Source organism: Bactrocera tryoni, chromosome 3, assembly GCF_016617805.1.
Source record: "Bactrocera tryoni isolate S06 chromosome 3, CSIRO_BtryS06_freeze2, whole genome shotgun sequence".
NCBI lineage: Eukaryota > Metazoa > Arthropoda > Insecta > Diptera > Tephritidae > Bactrocera > Bactrocera tryoni.
The window spans coordinates 5719177-5739284 of record NC_052501.1 but is presented as its reverse complement, the minus strand read 5'-3'; the positions used below and the strand labels follow the sequence as shown (position 1 = coordinate 5739284).

The 20108-nt window shown below is 37.8% G+C and overlaps 5 protein-coding genes across 8 annotated transcripts; 3 read left to right on the top strand and 2 right to left on the bottom strand.

Annotated features, from left to right (window-relative positions):
• The first annotated feature begins 2063 nt into the window (after window positions 1-2063).
• LOC120772620 (beta-alanine transporter) lies at window positions 2064-4430 on the top strand. The gene is made up of 5 exons (XM_040101335.1): window positions 2064-2337; window positions 2395-2713; window positions 2784-3042; window positions 3098-3906; window positions 3975-4430. Exons 1-5 carry the CDS (start codon window positions 2225-2227, stop codon window positions 4290-4292), a joined length of 1818 nt encoding a protein of 605 aa, XP_039957269.1. The 5' UTR covers window positions 2064-2224; the 3' UTR covers window positions 4293-4430.
• A 426-nt stretch (window positions 4431-4856) lies between these two features.
• Window positions 4857-6668, top strand: LOC120770865 (threonylcarbamoyladenosine tRNA methylthiotransferase). The gene has a single exon (XM_040098484.1). The coding sequence runs from the start codon at window positions 4891-4893 to the stop codon at window positions 6601-6603; it is 1713 nt and encodes a 570-aa protein (XP_039954418.1). The 5' UTR covers window positions 4857-4890; the 3' UTR covers window positions 6604-6668.
• Window positions 6669-6738: 70 nt separating this feature from the next.
• On the bottom strand, window positions 6739-12812 carry LOC120770864 (uridine-cytidine kinase-like 1). 4 transcript variants are annotated; one of them, XM_040098480.1, is made up of 9 exons: window positions 12490-12789; window positions 11787-12026; window positions 9386-9705; window positions 9141-9247; window positions 8905-9075; window positions 8707-8843; window positions 7644-7830; window positions 7333-7582; window positions 6739-7259 (listed from the first exon to the last, which is right to left on the bottom strand). In XM_040098480.1, exons 2-9 carry the CDS (start codon window positions 12011-12013, stop codon window positions 6796-6798), a joined length of 1863 nt encoding a protein of 620 aa, XP_039954414.1. In that variant the 5' UTR covers window positions 12014-12026; window positions 12490-12789; the 3' UTR covers window positions 6739-6795. The 4 variants fall into 4 exon arrangements, with proteins under 4 accessions (XP_039954414.1, XP_039954415.1, XP_039954417.1 ...); XM_040098481.1 differs by having other exon boundaries at window positions 12696-12781; XM_040098483.1 differs by lacking the exon at window positions 11787-12026 and having other exon boundaries at window positions 12696-12812.
• A 462-nt stretch (window positions 12813-13274) lies between these two features.
• LOC120770917 lies at window positions 13275-18894 on the top strand. The gene is made up of 5 exons (XM_040098613.1): window positions 13275-13512; window positions 13575-13662; window positions 13782-13945; window positions 14005-16158; window positions 16225-18894. Exons 2-5 carry the CDS (start codon window positions 13605-13607, stop codon window positions 18679-18681), a joined length of 4833 nt encoding a protein of 1610 aa, XP_039954547.1. The 5' UTR covers window positions 13275-13512; window positions 13575-13604; the 3' UTR covers window positions 18682-18894.
• Window positions 18895-18970: 76 nt separating this feature from the next.
• Window positions 18971-19972, bottom strand: LOC120772706 (proteasome subunit alpha type-5). The gene is made up of 3 exons (XM_040101450.1): window positions 19877-19972; window positions 19680-19812; window positions 18971-19623 (listed from the first exon to the last, which is right to left on the bottom strand). The coding sequence occupies exons 2-3, from the start codon at window positions 19810-19812 to the stop codon at window positions 19031-19033; spliced, it is 726 nt and encodes a 241-aa protein (XP_039957384.1). The 5' UTR covers window positions 19877-19972; the 3' UTR covers window positions 18971-19030.
• Between the last annotated feature and the right edge of the window lie 136 nt (window positions 19973-20108).

The following is a 20108-nucleotide window of genomic DNA, read 5'->3' as shown; positions in this document are numbered from 1 at the left end:
AATGCATTTTTCCGAAAAGGAAGAAGTCGCACGGTGCCATATCAGGGGAATAAGGGGAGTGGTTAATAGTTAAAATATGATTTTTGGTCAAATAGTCGTCCTTCGAATGTTGGATTCTGAGCAATTTTTGGTCGTCAGTATGTTTGTGTGGAACAAACCATGCACACACCTTTCGTAAGGCCAAATGTTCGGTCAAAATGCGATAAATCGATGTTTTGGATATGTTCAATTCCATTTCCATGAATTTCAATGATGACTTCGGCTGATTTTTGATGAATTTACGCATAGTTTCGATGGAATTTCCGGTGATCAGGGATTTTGATTGGCCCACATGCTGTTTACTTTGGAACGCACTAAGTAAACTTACTACTGTGAATTTTTTTTATACCTCGCGTGTTTTTCGAATTGGTAAATTTTTGATGACAAATATTCATTAGTATTTGAGATACGCGTCGTTTTGTGAGGCTCTAAAAGTGAATTCTTCGATTTTTACTATGTCTGAATTTATTGAACACAGAAGTGCGATAATGCACCATCTCATACTGAATTGGTTTTTCGTGGTCATTTCGCCACATTTTCAACTAATATCGCGCCGCAACCACCGCATTTGTTTGATTACTCCGAGGACACCGTTAGACTCAATTGAGGATATAAAAGCTGAATCGAAGAAGGCTCTGATGGCCATCACGAGGGAGGATTCTTCCAAGTGCTATGATGACTAGAAAATTCGTTGGCATAAATGTATTGCAGCGGGAGGGGATTACTTTGAAGGAAATGAAATGGACAAAATTCACCTTTCAATTTGATCACGTTAGTATGTATACTTGTAGTATGTTACTATTATGAAGTGAAATTTCAAATAATTGTATGTAGGATTATCGATATTCCGTGAGAAGAAACATTAATTATCTCGTAATAAACACAATAGTTGTCTAACATGCACACATAGTGGTTAGATGCATACCTTCGTTATGGAACTAATAATAGTACAAGCCTAAGTGAGTGTAATGCCTTATTGCATTTTTTCCAGTTGTCTACGTTCAAATTATCCGGTATATACAAACAAACCTGCAAATATACATGAGTTTGGAAAATAAAAATACCTATTCATTTAGATGCATGCTTTGTATTGCAAATAAAAAATAATCTCACAAAAAGTATTCGCAGCAACCCAGTAGTTGATTGAGGTTTTGGTTTTCGCAACTAAAGATAAATGAATTCAAGAAATCAGAGTACATATATTTCTGGTTTTCATAAAAACATCTTCGACATCACCAAATTTTTAGTAAACAAAAACACTTGATCGATTTGTGAAGATTCAGGGATCCTCAGCCAGGATTTTTGAGTATCACAAACGACCTGCGTGCACAGCTGTCCAAAGGGTATCCTGCGCTAGATTTGGTATGAGATATCTCTACGATCTACGATCCGATTATACGATCCGATCTCATCTAGCATAACTTGACCTTTAACTTCTTCCAACCTTTTTTTATTGGAGAAATTTACGTATATTTATAGATTTGTAGGCTTTAAGAAGGAAGTAAGCCAATTTAACTTTTGGTAACTCTAAAAATAACTTTAATACCCGAAAATGAACAGCCTTAGCCGACCCAAGCTTATCAAATTATTTTGAGGAATAATGGAAATGCCAGCAACACTACCAAAAAAGACCAAGTAAAATTACTAGTTTAATGCCAACCCTATTAAGAAGCTTGTGTTTTATGAGAGGTTATGCAGGGTCCCATACAAATGTATATATATGTACATAAGCGCAAACCAGAAACCATGTGGTCTTTGAGTCTCCCATTGAGACAGAGACCTTGGCAGCACTGTGGTGGCCAATTAATTAAACAGACTAGTGCCCATAATGTAATTATGACCAATTGAAATTGTGAATCAAAACAACCACAAATAAAGTCGACCGGGTAACTAAGGCATCACACATTTGGAAGACGAACAAATCGACGTTCATAGAATCGTCCATCACCATCACCAGCAATGCAACCAAACCGCAGCGACTCATAAAATTATGAATTTACAAAATATTTGGGGCTGCCAATTGATGAGCATTCTCCCCATTAACTTGGGTTGAGTCGCGCGCGCCTTCAGTTCCAAGTGGGCTTTTGTGTCGCGCATAGTTCGGATTGTGGCGCAATCATTTTAGGAAGCCCTCTACTTAAGAAGTTATGAGAATTTGTTCAACCGTCTGATTATCATACCACCCATGGATTTTGATGAAGTACTTAAAGAGGTCGGATCCTTTGGTTTGTACCAAAAAATTATTATTTGTTCGGTACTGTTGCCTGCCGCGCTACCTTGTGCCTTCCATGCTTACAGGTGAATCAGAAAGTGGTCGTAGAACTTGCATAACAAATAAACTACCTAAATCCACAGCCAATTATTTATCGCAGCGTCGCCGAAACACTGGTGCCGTGTACCCGAACTGGAACCATGGGCGCAGGACTATGGCATGTTGGTGAAAAACCTTAGCATACCATTGGATGTTTCAAATAACAGCGTTGAATACGAAAGTTGCATAATGTACAATCGTAACTACTCGGATATTGTGCGGTACATGGAATATCGTACGCCTATTGAGTTGCAACAGGATAAGGTCTGGCAGATAGGTAATCCTGGTCATGCGCAGATACAAGCCTGCCAACATGGCTGGTATTACGATCGTGGCATGTACACCAGCACCGTGGTTACAGAGGTAATATTTTATACGAGGTATCTAGTATCAGGTTACTAAGTATTGCAATACTATTTGTTGATCCATCTAGTGGAACCTTGTTTGCGATCAGAGCTACTTGGTCACGCTCGCTTTGGTTTTGTTTGGTGTTGGAGGTTTGATCGGGAACTATGTATTCGGCTATTTGCAAGATATGTGGGGACGACGTCCTTCATTCTATGTATATCTTATCATAGAAATTGTCGCATGCGCGGCTAGTGCCTTCGCATGGAACTACTACTCATGGTTGGGTATGCGTTTCGTGGTGGGTCTTACTGTGCCAGCCATACTCGCAAGTCCCTACGTTTTAGGTAGGATATTGCACATAAGTAATTTTATTACTATATATTTATATGACTCGTATAGCTATTGAACTGGTTGGTCCTGACAGACGCGTCTTCTGTACAATTGTCTCCAATATTGCTTACTCGTGTGGTCTAGTACTATTAGCTGGTATAGTCTATCTTATACGGGATTGGCGCTTTCTCACACTGACTGTCTCACTCCCTTTATTATTGCTGTTTTCCTGCTACTTCGTGCTACCTGAGTCGCCACGTTGGCTGATCGCAGTGGGTAAGACGCGAGAAGCGGCGCGTATTTTGAAAACTATAGCTCGGGTCAACGGTCATAACATTCCGCCAGATTTCGTCAAAATTGTGCAACAAAAATTACAACAAACAGATGCGGTAATGAGAGGAGAATCGGAGTCATCTTATGGCATTTTGGATTTGTTTCGCACTCCAAATATGCGACGCAAAACTTTAATTATCACGCTAATTTGGTTTGCAAACACCAGTGTCTATGTCGGATTAAGCTATTATGCACCAGCTCTGGGTGGCGATGAGATATGGAATTTTTTCCTGGCCGGTGTTGTAGAATTGCCCACTTATTTTATGTTGTGGCCAGGTTTAAGCTACTTTGGACGGCGCTGGATACTTTGCATTTCTATGTTAGTGGGTGGTGTTGCCTGTGTATTGACGTTGTTATATGAGGAGCAACCAGAGGTAATGTTGTTGTTATACTGTGTCGGTAAGATGGGAATTTCGTCGGCATTTGTTGTGCTTCCGCTTCTCGCCTCTGAACTGTACCCAACAGTGGTGCGTGGCCTGGGTATGAGTTTCAGTTCGGTTGTTGCGATGATCGGACCGATTGTCATACCCATTATAAATCACATGGTAAGTACTGGAAGCAAAGCTTCTGTTGCCAAATCATTTCAACAGTTTCTGCGATTTTATCCTTTAAGGGCCAACGTATGCTTGTATTACCGTTAATTATAATGGGCACCCTATTAATAATCGGTGGCTTGGCGAGCCTGTTTCTACCGGAAACGCGAGGTAAAAATTTACCACAAACCATTGAGGAGGGCGAAGCGGTACCGTTGAGTTTCTTCAATTGTGTTTGCTGTTGTTGTTGTACAAAAACACCACGTAGTCCCGATCTGAATAACTCGGCTTTGGTAGCGAAATATAAGCGGCAGCGTGAGCGAGAGCAAATAGGACGAGGACGACGACAGCCAATAACAGTTTGCAGTATTTGCAAGAACGAAATCAAGGAAACGTGACCAACGCATTCAGAAGTAACAAATATAATTATTACCATAGTCTTAAGAGTAATGAAGCTGTTTGAATTTGACAAATCATAATAAAAATATTTTCCGTTGGTTGACCAAGTTCAAAGGACAATAAATACATAATTAATATTTGCCGTCCTGTTTAAACTGTCGAAAGAGTTCTGATGAATTTTGGCACCACTTCGTCTAATATAAGTTTTAAGTCACTCCTGGAATACTCTTTCCCTGGCTGAAGTTGTGGTGCCTTAGCATATGACATCTCACTGAGGAAATTACTAGAAAGGATGTTAGTAATGTTGTTGTTCCTTCTTTTAAAATAATCTGTGATCAAGTAATATGTGTAGCTCAGAGGTCATAAGGAGACATTTAGTGGAGGTAAACAAGCAGCCTTTAAAAATTTCTGGTTGTCCCTTATTTAAGAAAGTCATATTTGTGGAAACTTAATAAAACAACACAAAAGGTAACCCTTTTCATTTTCAAAATATCGATAAGAATTAAAAGTATCGATTAACACGATGGAATGAGAATTCTCTATCCGATTTTGGTAAACATCAACTTAACACAACACAAAATACTAACACATGGTGAAATGTCAAAAATGCCCGACAATATTCAGGCTGCCATGGAAGATTTACCGGAAAATAATATCGATGATATAGAGGATCTCATATCAGAAGACGACGTAAAACCACGAGATCGTTATAGAAATAAGAAAAGTGTATCTGTACGTCCTAAAAAGCGCGGACAAATTGTTGTTAGTGACTCCAATGGGGAATCGGCGGAGCGCCAGTTGCCAGAAAGAAAAATTTACGAGAGTGTCATACCAGGAACTCAGACGGTTTACGTAAAAACCTGGGGATGTGCGCACAATAATTCTGATTCTGAGTACATGGCTGGTCAATTGGCTGCGTACGGTTACAATTTAACGAATCAAAAGGAAAATGCGGATCTCTGGTTACTTAACAGTTGTACGGTAAAGAATCCTTCAGAAGATACATTTCGAAATGAAATCCAGTCTGGCATGGCCAACGGAAAGCACGTTGTCGTAGCCGGTTGCGTACCGCAAGGGGCACCCAAATCGGATTATTTACATGGCCTATCGGTCATAGGAGTGCAGCAGATTGATCGTGTTGTTGAAGTAGTGGAAGAAACATTAAAGGGTCATAGTGTGCGATTGTTACAAAACAAAAAAGAACATGGCAAACGTGTTGCCGGTGCACGATTAGCACTACCAAAGGTGCGGAAAAATCCTTTAATTGAAATAATACCCATAAACACTGGTTGCCTTAATCAATGCACCTACTGCAAAACTAAACATGCTCGTGGTGATCTTGTTAGTTATCCTCCACAAGAGATTGTTGATCGAGCAATTCAAGCTTTTGCTGAAGGTTGTTGCGAAATCTGGTTAACATCGGAGGATACCGGAGCATATGGAAGAGACATTGGGTCATCATTACCTGAACTTTTATGGCATTTGGTTGAAGTTATACCAGAACATTGTATGCTGCGTGTGGGTATGACCAATCCACCATATATTCTAGAGCACCTGGAGGAAATCGCAAAAGTTTTGAATCATCCAAGGGTCTATGCATTTATGCATGTTCCAGTGCAAAGTGGAAGCGATTCAGTTTTAGGAGAAATGAAACGCGAATATTGTCGAAACGAATTTGAGCACGTAGTAGATTTCCTGCGTAGTCTTGTACCTGGAGTAACCATTGCCACAGACATAATTTGTGGTTTCCCAACTGAAACGGAAGAAGATTTCGAGGAGACAATGGAAATGTGCGCCAAATATCGTTTTCCTAGTCTCTTTATAAATCAATTCTTTCCACGTCCCGGTACACCTGCAGCCAGGATGGAACGGATACCAGCAAATCTGGTAAAGAAGCGAACCAAACGGTTAACGGATCTATTTAACAGCTATTCACCGTATGATGGCCGCAAAGGCGAACAGTACACTGTCTTGGTAACAGAAATATCACATGACAAGCAACATTATGTTGGGCATAATAAAAGCTATGAACAAATATTGTTGCCTATGCGAGAAAATTTACTTGGCACTGCGGTACGAGTACGTATAACCGATACTAGTAAATTCAGTATGATGGCCGAAATAATAGATGATGAATCCGAATGGACTCGTTGTGCCGTAAAACAGGAAAGTAATGGTGAGATTCAAAATGGCAAAATTACTACACATTTGCAGGGTGAAAAAGAGGATATCATAAAGAAATACGTTGGATTTGGGCTGATATTCTTGGTCGTAGCTTTAATTATACAGATGTTGTCAAAATTTTTGTAGAAATTAATACAAGAATAAAGAGTATTGATATTGAGTCAATATACATAAATTACATCCAATTTTAATTTGTTAGTGTTTCATTAGATAGCTAAAACTTGTGTATGAGTTAACTAGCACACAGTAAAAAATTTCCAGTTCCATTCAAATTACTTTTCTTTATTTTATTAAATTAATTTTTTTAAATCTAAATAGTTAAAGGTAGTCATCAGAAGGTTCAGTACCGAAATAGCGATCGCCGAAATTACCAATACCGGGTATCACGTAGAACTTATCATTTACTTCAGGATCCAGTGCAGATGTCACAATTTTTACTTTTGGAAAAGCATACGCAATCGAATGAACACCGATTTCAGCCATCAACAAAGAAGCTAATATTATATTCTCCTCTGGTACATCATGATCAAGCAAAACGCGTAAAGCCATCATAGCAGCAGCACCTGTAGCCACTGTGGCATCCATTAAAATGACTTTGTAATCCTTGATATCTTTAGGTAATCGCAAATAGTATAACTCTGGTTCACCAGTGTTACGATTAGTTTGAATAAGAATTTTGCCGATACGTATATCTTTGCAAACATCACATATAGCCTGTTCCATTGTTTCGCCAGCACGCAATATAGATACGCCACATATTTTACGAGAACCCATGCGTTTTCCTAAAATATTAAAGGTAAATAAAGTTAGTTTCAAATATTTTCTCTGGTTTGTGATAAAGTCGGATTGGCTTACCTTCGTAGAGCACGCCTTGGGGTGTTTCCACAGTCGTTGTTTTAAATGGGAAAAGGCTTAATGCATATTCAATAACCAGACGTATAAGACGTTTAGAATAGAATATGAATTCATCTCTCGAAGTGCTACGACAACGTATAAAAGTATGCAGTCCTTTGATTTGTGGTGTTGGTGGCAGTAGATGTAGCGACTCTGGCATTGGTTGATCTTTATAGGAATTCACTAATGTTTCACGCAACTTAAAGCCACGCTAAATGAAAAAAAATGCTTATTTTATTAGGTATATTTAATTATGTGCACATATAACTAACCAATTGTAATTGTGTATGCACATGTTGCACGATGAGATGTATGGCTACTTTATTTTCGCCGCCGCGTGGCACGATAATATCAGCATGAGCCATTGTTGGCGCTATATAATTGGCATAAGAAGGTTTCACCATGGTTAAATACTGCTTAAGTACACCACTGAGATCGCGCCCACGTTGTGAAATGTCTCTGTGAAAAAGAATTTTTATTTTCTTTATAACAATCATTTTCATTTTAAGCATGCATAACGGCGAATTGAAATGTATAATTTATTATTTTCCAATAAATAAAAACATATGCATTTATACATACATCTATGTTGCTAAGATTTACTTAATTAGTTATTATTCCCAAAATAATTCGCAGCGCCATACTGACTATTTTAATATATATTTGTCAGTGTGGCAATCTCGTTAAATTGTAGAACGAGATACAATCTTTATATGAAGAAACTATGATAAGCCATCCAACATGTTTCAAAAATATAAATACGTCAGAACTACGTCAGGCAGCAAAGCTGGTACTGTTACGAAAGTGACGCATGTTTATAAATTCTTTTTTTTTATACCATGAACAGTTTTAAGTTTGTAACATCCAGAAAGAAATGTGGGAGACCCTATAAAATGTATACAGGGATATAAGGGATCAACGTGACGAGCTCAATCGAGTTAGCCATGTCTGCCACACCCCTAAGTGTTTATGATATCGATCAAAAATCTTGAACACGTCATTTTATGCCGAAGAAGCTGCTTATTTCTCGGGACCGCCGATATTAGACCACCATAGCGTAAGGGTGGTATAAAAACTGAACGATCAATATCAAGGTTTTGGATGGACAACTTTTTTATTTGTTGAGATATATTCACATATTTTGTCATGGATTATTGTCCAAAGCAACGATATAATAATCGAAGAAATTGTTCAGATTGGACAACCATGTTACATAGCTTCGGTATTAGACGCATTTTCTTGTTATATGTATAAATGCATATGCATATAGGGTACATCTGAATGACTGTAGTAAGAGTATTGTCTTCAAATCGTGTACTTTTCAATTGTACTCACCTCTTTAGACGCCTTGCTAAACGTATATCTGCATCAGTGTCTACAAATACTTTCATATCTAAGAGTTTAAGTATTTCTGGGCTGTGAAATGCTAAAATACCCTCAAAAATTATGACATTAGCGCCATACATAGTTTTCTGTAAGATATTAAATATGAACTTAGAAGTTATAAACTAGATTTAAAAGAGTATTACTCACAGTCTTTGATTCACGTGAATGTGTTACAAAATTATATATGGGCACTTCCACCATGCGGCCCTCTTTTAGTTTCGTTAACACCTCCACCAATAAGTCTATATCGAATGCGTCTGGATGATCGAAATTGTATTCGTTCAATAACGCCTGTTCATGTTGTTTCTCTGTTAATATCTGTACAAATTAAAGTATATATATTTTAAATAAGCTCAGTGGAGTAACTTTAATATTTTGATTACCTTGTAGAAACAATCCATGGAAAGCAATGTCACCCATGGTACGCTTAAGCTCTCGATGATTTTTTGTGCAACTGTTGTTTTACCGGATGCGCTGCCACCGCAAACTCCTGCGCAAGATATAAATTTCATTGTCACATTAAATTCTTATCATTTTTATATTGATTTATAACTGATAAAGCTTATGCTATTTTATAGTCCACAATTTAACGCTATTCAAATCAACTAACGTTCCCATCTGAACTCACCAATAACGAATGGTTCTACTTGCTGACCGGCACAATTGTACCATGGTGGTCGTCCAGCTGTGTAAATAGTACGGTTATTGGCACGGATTATGCACTCTGCCGGATTGGCGGTGGTCGATTGACTATTCACTGAAGTAGTGCGTTGGCGGCGCGCCGGTCGTGATGGAGTGGTACGTGCTGGTGACTCCAATGAATTTGATGACACTATTCGACCGGGCACAGTGGTAGGTGAGGCGGGGCAACAATAATCCCCATTACCAATGTCAACATATAGATTTGGATCAACATAAAGTTGCTCCGTTAAGTCTGAGCGATCATCACTGAAATTGGAATGATAAATATAAAAAGTTTCTTAAGCACAAATTTACTTTAATTAACACAATATACATTGCAATGACGAGATAATTTGAAAGGATAGAATATAAAAACATATGCATTTTTGGAATACCAACACCGTAAGTTAAGCAGATGATTCTGTATATTAAACGTATATGACAAATGTCTACCGGATTACTTCAAATACGCACAATAAGCAAAGTTTCCAATTGATACAGAGCTTTCAAGATGTCCATCCCATTGATTAATAAATAAATCCTGCTTGCTTAATATAGAACAAATTACCGTACATTTTCACTGTTTATTAGACCGTTAACCAAGTTTAAAGAAAAAAAAAAAACTATTGATGGAATTGAAATTTAAATATCTAAAAACAATAATTTTATGCATTAGTTAGATCAGTTCGATAAATTATTAACCTTAACTTCGGCAGCATCGAAGCCATAATACCCTTCACAACTGCATATTTGTAGCATTCAAGTGCAGAAAAAAGTCTTTTGAATTTGATCGATCAGTTTGTATGACAGTTACATACATACATACCTATGTATATGCTTTAGTAGCCCGATCTGAACAATTTCTTGAGAGATTGTAGGATTTCCTTGGATAACACTCTGTGAAGAATTTCGTGAAGATATTTTGTCAAATTGAAAAGTTTTCCATACAATGACTGAATTTCAGTTTATCAGGTATGTAAATAATATGTATGTGTATTTCAAACATACCCATGCCTGACATATTCAGAATTTATTTTGAAAACGCAATAGAATGTAGGGCATTAACTTTTGTTCCACGTGATTCTCTTATTTGCGTAAATATTTTTTTATATCCATCAACTCATGTTAACGCACTAGAATATACATATCTACATATGTGAATGTTGATAATAATCTATATTGACATACACAACAAATGAAATTCGACGACCACATAAAAATACACAAATTGAAACGAATTATGTGGATGTTTGAATTACATATGTTACGTCTCATATAATCAATATCTACATATGTCAAGTTATAATAATGACATAATAATGACCTAAAAATGTTTTAGTTTATTAAAATATGAATATGTAAAAGTCAAATGTTTAATTTTTTTTTTGAAATTACAACAAATTTACTTTTGTAGAATATTTATATGCAGTAAAGCTGTTTCACAAGCTTATTTGCTTTAATTTGCATTAATTTACCCGATGTTTGATTTGAATTTTAATTAAAAAATAATCTGAGGGACATATGTATGTACTTACATACATATATGTATGTATAAACATTTATTGTCGTTTTTAATATAAAATTGCACGATTGGTTCAATTTACCGGCATATATCATCGACAACATGTGCATTGGCATCCTCTCACATGTGCTTCGGCCGTTTTTTTCGTTTCAAGTGTATTTATAGAATTGTCCACAAAGGGAGATCGCTGATTGTATTTGACCAACGAAAGCAAGACCAAACATAAAATGCCGCATTGCTTACAAAAAATGCATGATAATGTTTAAATTATAACCTCACAAAGATATTGCTTGCATTCATGAATGTGTCCATACAAACATGTATAAAAGAAAATTTGCCAACACTAGCAATAATTAATTAATGATACGATGCTAATAAAACTTTCACATACAAAAAATTCTGTCTTCAAGCAACTGCTGTGTCAACTCAAACTCAACAACGATTTTAATATTTTATGTTCAAAACCGCTTGTAGTATTAAGTGATTTATCTGTGTAATTATAATTGTAAAATATCTTAAAAAACTCATCATTATTTTTCATCTGTTGATATCTTCAAAGGATTTATGAAAACAAATACTAACAAGTCAACATGCAAACATACAATGTCTACAAATACACCAAATGAGAATATGAACAAAAGATATGTTACTTTCTTTTATGTATAAAATGTATTTCTTTTATGTATTATAAAAGATGTAAACTAAAGAGAAAACAAATATTTGTGCAAACTACGTATGGTTCTTAAAATAATTGATGAAATAAAAAACCAAATATACTAGAGAAATATTTTCAATATGAATAAATATGGTGAAATGTTCAAATTACATGAGACTACCAATGCCGCTATCGGCGGTGCACGAAATATGTGATGAAGTTGACGAAGAAGATGACGACGTGGATGATTTAGACACTGATGCAGTAGATATTGTTACTGACGGTAGTTTTTTAACAGGCTGCTCGATGAGGGGCATCTCCGTGTCGCTGTCAATTTTCTTCAAGATATCACTTTTGCATACTATTCCATTGTGTGGCATAGTCACTTCTCCACTCATGATTTTTTAAGAACTAGGAGACAAAAAAACAAGCGATCTCGCCACAATATAGAATATTCACCGGTCTTAAAGAAAAACTTAAGCGCGCAGTGAATACCAATCCAACACTTATGCACTGCACAGCAAAAAGCTGGAGCAAAATTAAATTTTATTTTGCCAGTACAGTATATATGAATGCAAAATTATAATCTAATTCATACGTTTTTCGACCGACTGAGGCAAATTTTTCTACACACTAATTAATTTTTTACACGTCTTATTTTATCCAGATTAAAGTGAATCAGAAGCTAAAATAACCCGCCGCGTGTTGCACTCTGTGTCTGCCAGTCTGGCTGATTGCACAAATGTACTTATATGTACTTATGTAGATGCAGTTTCTTTGTATAGGATTAGTGTTTTATTAACGCGAAACAGGAAACCATGTTTATATGATTTTGTCAAGGTAGTTATGTTTAAATTGTATTTATTTTTTATACTTTTCATTAATAAATTCTACTATTGTGCCGCTGAATCGTTTATTGCGCACTGAATGCCTGCCTTGCACAAACAGTGACAGCAATTAAAACAAAAACAACAAGAGTGAATTTAGATACTGTATCCATATATGTATGTAGTTATGTGTTCGCCGATCACTTTGTTAAAATAAATTTGTTCACTTTTAAGCACAGCGATTGGTAATTACCTATCAGAGCTGGCCGAGCTGGAAGGGTAAAATTTAACTTGTTTTCCCTGTGTGGACGAAGATACCGACATTTCTTTTGCAATTCGGCACGCGGTACGATTCACACAGAATAAATAAAGAAAATGATTTTATCTGAAAGTTGTGGCAATGCCAGATCACGTCAATATTCATAATAATTTTTTATATAAGTTAATACGAGCATTAACGGTATTAAGTTTAAATTTCTGTTAGTTACAATAATCTAAATATTGGTATACATTTTTGAGAACTCATTTGTGTACACGCTTTGTTGAGAAAGATATTCAATTTTTTTTTGGATTTCAATAAATATTATTTATATTTAATTAGTATTTGATAAATTAATAATTAATAAATTCATATTTTACGTGTATCATGACGACGATATGTAAATACAACAATAAAAAGCCAAAGGAAATCAATTTGATCATGGACTCACATACAGATTTTAACAACTGAATTCAGTTTGTGTGGAAACGTAGTGTTATGTTTATGAATAGTTTGCAACATTATCTTTTTGACAGTGAACTGTCAAATTTCAGTTATGTGAAAATGAAATACTTTAGCGGATTTTCTACTGTTGTCTGCCTGTTTGGAATAAAAAAGTCGTACACAAATACTTTGTATTAACGTTTTCCATCCAATAATTTTTATTATACTTCAATTCAGTTAATAATTGTCTGTGCTTTAATTAGGAGGTTTTATATTAGGAGTACGCGATTTAGTTTGAAATGGTGCTGCAAAAAGTTAATCATCAGAAGATAGCTGATATCAAGTGCTGGGTGTAGTTTACGGAACGGTGTGAGAAACGGACAAATTTTGCACAAAATTATTTTTAATTTCTCTCAAATGGAAAATTAGGCACCAGTGTTTGTTAAATAGACCGCAAAAATGGCTTATATTAACGTTGTAGAATGGACGACAGACCAAGTGACCGACTGGCTGAAGGGTAAGACTATAAATTTATATGGTAAACAAAAGTATTGTCACATATATTTGTAGCAAGATATGCCACTCCCGATTAGTACATATACAATATCAATTAAAATTATTTAATTAAATTTGTAGGTTTAGATGAGTCAATGGAGAACTACATTAGATCTTTTACAAATAATGAAGTAGGTGGCCGTCAACTACTAAATATACGCCCATACGAATTGGAGCAACTGGGAATGTACTCTATTGGTCATCAGGAAATTGTTTTGGAAGCTGTTGAAAATTTGCGTAATTTCGTAAGTATACACATAAATTGTTATAGTCATAATAATCGGATTCATTGTGGTATTTTTAGTATTACAATTTAGATAAAGAAAATCTTCAATTTATGGCATTACATGTTGCCACAGCTGCACACAGCTTGCATCGTCAGCTGGTTACGCATAGTGATTCATCCAAAATTGAAACACAAATTTTGAGTGATATTACGCGGACTATTGGTACTATAAAACCTCTGATAGGTTGGTTGGAACGCGCACCCTTTCAAGGCCAGGTTCAATTCACTGAAATTTGTAAAAATTTACTACGTCTTGGGCTTGAAATGGCTACCATGGCGCAGAGAGATCGTTTCGTCGAACGCCCTGTAGATCAAATACGTGGGACTGCGGAGAAGCTTGAACGACTTGCCAATTATATTATACAAGATATATCAGATCCTATGCTTTTACAACCAGCTTCACTAAATCTCGTCACGGTAAAGAAGCGAGAGATGGATCCTGGCTTTGAAATTGAATCCAATTATCATGGTGTTCATCGGATTACTGAAATTAAGTATAATTCACCAGCGCATACTTCTGGAAAAATAGAATACGGTGACGAAATTGTGCAGATTAACTATCAGACAGTGGTAGGGTGGCAGGGTAAAACTGTTTGGCACCAATTGCATGTATCTCCAACTGATGTGCTATTGACATTAAAAAAGCGCCCAAAACATACAAAAATATATGGTCAAATTTATATGCAACCGTATCGTTTACCAAGCAAAAAACGCACAGTTGGATCACGTTGGGGTGAAAACTTGCCTCCCGCAAGAACTGGTTTCCTAACTGTTCCTACTAATCAAGCTGCGTTTGAGCTTTTGTCGTTGAAGTCTGAAGAAAAAGCAGCTACAACTGCTTCGGATACAGAATCCAATTGCAGTGACACTTCTTCACCTACAGAAACCAAGACATCAGAGAAACGTAGTCGTCTATATTATGAAAAACCCCGTACAGTATTACAACGTCGACATACAATCAGTGGTGACCTGAAATGCAGTAATGATGTGTTTCAACATCACAAACCAAATGCCGGAATTGTATGCGATCCGTCGTCACCAAGTTTACGTGATAAATGCAAATCATTTGGATTTGGTTTAGAGTTAACTTCACGACCAAAAACCTGCATAGGTATGGGTGGCAAAAGCGATGAAATACAAGATGTGTTCAACAAATCGAAAACCAATGCCGACGGCACAGAAAATGGTGAAAATTCTATTGAGCGCTCAAAGCCAGGTGTGAGCAAAGTTGTGCGCTTCGATGCTAATATGAAATATGAAGACTATCCGGTGGATCAAAAATATACTTGCAATGTTGAAAATACTATTTTAGAAACGTTTGAGCCAATACTCTTTGCGGATGAGGAGGATGAGGATGTGTTGGACATGCAACGTAATGCTGTGCGCGAAGACAAAGCCTCAGCACTATCGACATCAACGCCAACAACGACACCAACCACACCCAAACCTCCGGCTCCATTGCCCGACGCAGCTACTGCAACTCAAGTTGTGGAAGCAGTAAACGCACCCATCGTAGCTCGTCGAGGTCGCCTAGACAAAAGCCATAGTACTCCGGCCTACGACAATACAGGTGTAGAGTGCGAAACACCACCCGCTATTGAGCCGCGAAAAGAGTTTCTACAGCAAACTCCTCCTGTGCCACCACCCCGTCCACGTAAACAAAAAGACATGTCGCCGCAACCAGTACCACCACCTCCTCCGAAACCCCTGAGTCTGATGGGTACGACATTGCAATCCCCTGCAAACATTAAAAAACCTAATGCAACCTCTGTAAACGCAGAAGGATCTATCCATACTCCACTGCAATTACCCTTACCTACAATGCCCGCAATGATGATTTCGCCGACAAATACGACCAGCACCAATATTAATATGCAGAATACTCCAGGACAAGTCAACGAATTGCACACTCCAACCAAGAGTCGCACATTGTCGCTGAAGAAAAAACATAGTTTAGTCAATAAAAGACGCAATGTTAACTTGAAAGTACTTGGAACAGGTGATATACAAGGACATTTGTACAGACGTACGAAAGATAGACGAGGCGTGACATTTTGGGCTCGCTTATATTTTGTAATGTTGAATACTATCCTTTATGGTTTCCGATCGAAGGAAGCAACAAAAGCCAGTTGTGTTATCTTTCTACCTGGATTTACAGTATCATTAGCTAAGGTAAATATATATTCGATAACTTAGTTGATTATAATTGTCTTAATATACGTTTTTTTATATTCTCAGGAAGTGCATTCGAAGCCGCATGCCTTTAAAGTGTATCACGCCGCAAAAACATTCTATTTTGCTGTCGAGTCGCAAGATGCGCTGAATCAGTGGGTGGAATTACTCAAACAAGCCACATTGCACACACAACCGCCAAATTCGCACAACATGCGGCAACTCTCATCGGGCAACGCAGCAGAAGACATCAACACGAAAGATTTGTTCTCTGAAACCGATAGTTCTGGTGAAGAAACTGAATCCTTAGTATCTAGCAATTTATGCACGCCCTCACCGCAATCATCAGGAAAGGATATCATTGCTAACATAGCAGCCACTACATCCACACCCAACACTTCCCAGCCAAAACACGAACGTCGTTATTTGGGTTCATTGCGTAAGCTAACAAAGGGCACCCTACCGTTCAAAAGCAGCATATCATCAAGTGAGAAGAAACATTCAAGTGACATTCCAGTGCCCACTGATCAGTATCGTAGTTATCGAAAAGTTCCCGGGGGCAGTTTTGGCTTGCAGATCGGCACCAATACTCCTGGCTACCATCACGATCTGTCATTTCAACTTCAGCCAAGTAATAATCCCCCTACATATGGTATGAATACTCCGCAGCCACAATTGGTACCATCAACGGCGGCGCCACCTCCACCACTCCCCACTCACGACGATTCAGATCGTAAACTTTCGCTGTCTTCAAGTCACATCTCAATCGTAAGCAACGGCACAGATTTTTCAATCAACTCTTCGATGTTGTCTACAGCCTGTTTAGGGCCACCATCGTCACCGGCGCCGGTGCCAGAGCGTAATGTCTCCTATTCCGCGCACCATCAATCACCTGGTGCGCTCAGTAATTCCACATCAACTTCAAGCATATCATCGAGATCAATGCGTAAAATACCATACAACTTTATACATGCGTCCAATCCAAATTTGGTTGAATTCGATTTTCAAACTTCAAAAACACTTGACTATTCGTTGCCCAAAATAAACTCAGCCAACTCGTGGGATGCACATCATAACATACAGACCTTTATCACATTGAAAGATTTAATGCTGCGTAAGCAGGAGGAGGAGGCCCAAGAGATGTATAACAATCGTGTGCTGCTGGGTGTCGAAAAGAAAGACATCCAACAGAGTAGAGCCTGTGGCGGTGGCGGTGGTGGTGACTGCAATGACAGTTGTGCCGGCAGTATAAGTAGTAAACTGTCCAAAACTCAGAATCGTAGTTTACCGAAGACGCCCGATTACGAAATTAGTTTCAAACCGACCGACGAAGATATACGTCGCACTCGCACCAAGGAAGGTTTGAAACTACGCGACTTCGGTTATGAACTAATATACGGTGATGAACCGATTAGCGGTAGTGGTGTACACACGGCATCACGTCAAAATTCCAATATATCTACCGCAAGCGGCAATACCGACCACCACTCGGAGTGTAGCAGCATAATAAGCAGCAAGTCGCGTTCATTCGCTCTGCTTCCGCACAAAAGTAAGAAGCATTCAAGTAATAGCTGCTCATCTACTTCTTCAATTGCTGAGTTAGGCAGTGCAGGTGAAAAGCGTTCCGGAAGCATTAAAAAGAAGAGTAAAAGCGAGCGCATTTTTCAACAATTTCATAAGCATTCGACAAACAATAGTAGTGCCAACTCGCCAATGACCATGACTCTGCCATTAAATAAGCATAAAAGTAGTCAACGCGATGCGGAATTATCCAGCGTAGTCTCTGGTTCAGGCATTAAGAAGAGTCATACCTATAATCATGATTTGAAAGAAAAGGCTGGTGCTAAATATGATGCTCATCGGAAAAATTCCGTACCGATTTTAACAAAGTTGAGTACAACTTTCGGAGTAGGCGGTAGCAATAGCGGTAATAATGCTTCGGGAACGATAAACAGTAGCGTTTTGACGGCTAGCGGTGGTAAGGGTGCCAAAGAAAAACGCTTATTAGGCTCACCGCTGCTCCACCGCACTGTCTTTGGCACGCAACATCATCATCGTCATCAGCAGCAACATAATATGAGCGGCATTTCAATGCCGACCACACCAACGTGCGCTGGTCGCGAATATGATCGGGAAATTTTTTCACAGATCATATTTCCAAAAGTGAACACCACCCATCATCATCATCATCAACCCAATCACTATCAAGGTGATCGCACAGGTGCCAGCAACACACGGCACGTTCATTTGACTACCTCACAAACCAACGAAGTAATTACAGCCCCAGAAGATATCGCGCCACCACCGCCGCATGAATCCCGTGATGGTAATGGCAATAGAAGTCTGAAAGAGTTACATTCAACTGCTGCGAACGCAGCGACAATCAACTCGCCAGAATATCCGCACATGGAGTGTCCGCCGGTATTCGAACCCGAAATATACTCATTAACCGATCCGCATGCTAGCCAAACCTTGCTATTACGTCGCAAAGATAGCGGTAGCAATGGTGTTGATAAGCAGTAATATCAATATCAATCACATAAGCTTATATGAATAGGAATATCCTATGTAAAGTAACCAAGTTGTAACTACAGTATAGTTACGCACGTCAAATAATAGTGTCTTCCCTTAGTTAGTTTTATGTTTTTTGATATTAAGTTCGACAGTCGTGTAAATTAATATTTTTGAACGTAGTCTTAGTCAAATAAATATATATAATATTTTACGTATAACATACATACATATATCGATAAAGAATTCAAATGCTTTTTTCAATTTATTATTTTATTTTAGTTTTTTTTTAAATACAAAGTACCATATGCAAAACAAATTTAATCTGTATCCATAAACTGTGGCTTCCCAACCTACTACCCTACAGTGCGTTTATCTCACGCTCTACTTCCTCTTTAGAGAACATACGGAAATCTTCGTTTGGCTTCATTACCAATACTTCAACATTCTTTGATTCCAGCTTTTCTTCCATTACTTGCTTGAGTATAGACATGGCCAGCTTCGTCGCCTCTTGCAAGCTCATATCTTTGTGATATTCATCTTTCAATGTTTGTTGAGCCCCCTCACTACCAGAACCTATGGCTTTGGCACCATAACGCACGTATGTCCCCGAAGGATCCATATGCCAAAGCTGCGGCACACCTTCATTAATTCCAGCAAATAACATCGCAACACCAAATGGTCGACTCATTGCCGATCCGCCATCACTACTATCCCCAAACTGTATAGCCATTGCAGATACTGCTTGCGCGCAGGACTCAATTGGCATAGGTTCATTGTAGATAAACCAATAATTTTGGCATTCAACACGCGCACGATCAATTAATGTACGCGCGTCAGCTGTAAGCCCGGATGTAACACATCCAATGTGTCGGTCTACTTGAACAATTTTCTCCACGCTACTAGACACCATTAATTCAGATGTGCTTCGTTTCTCTGCAGCGAGTACCACACCTAATATAAAAGAAATCACTTAGTAGATGATTAATTTATCATTTAAATGTACTTACCACTGCTGGTGCAGATACCAATGGCAGTAGATCCTAATTTAATGGCTTCAATAGCATATTCCACTTGGAATAGGCGTCCCTCTGGTGAAAAGGTGTTTACACCACGATCGTATTCAGCGCGTGTTAAAAACATCTGCAAAATATTTAACAATTATTTATTTCGGATGTGTGAGATCTTGTTGTTTCTTGTCTTACACCTAAGTTGAAATTTGTAAATCCAGAGAAAATGAATTAATAATAATCGAATAAACGGTGATGAAAATGACCAAACACTTTTGCCGTCTACAATGCTGTCAAGAGAAATGTCAAAAATCAGTGCTGCCAACAGTTTTATACAATTGTCATCGATTTGGTATAAAGACTGTATTCACGATGCAGGTGTTTCGACCGTTTGGAATGATTGCATAAATAAATCGAATTGAACAAGAA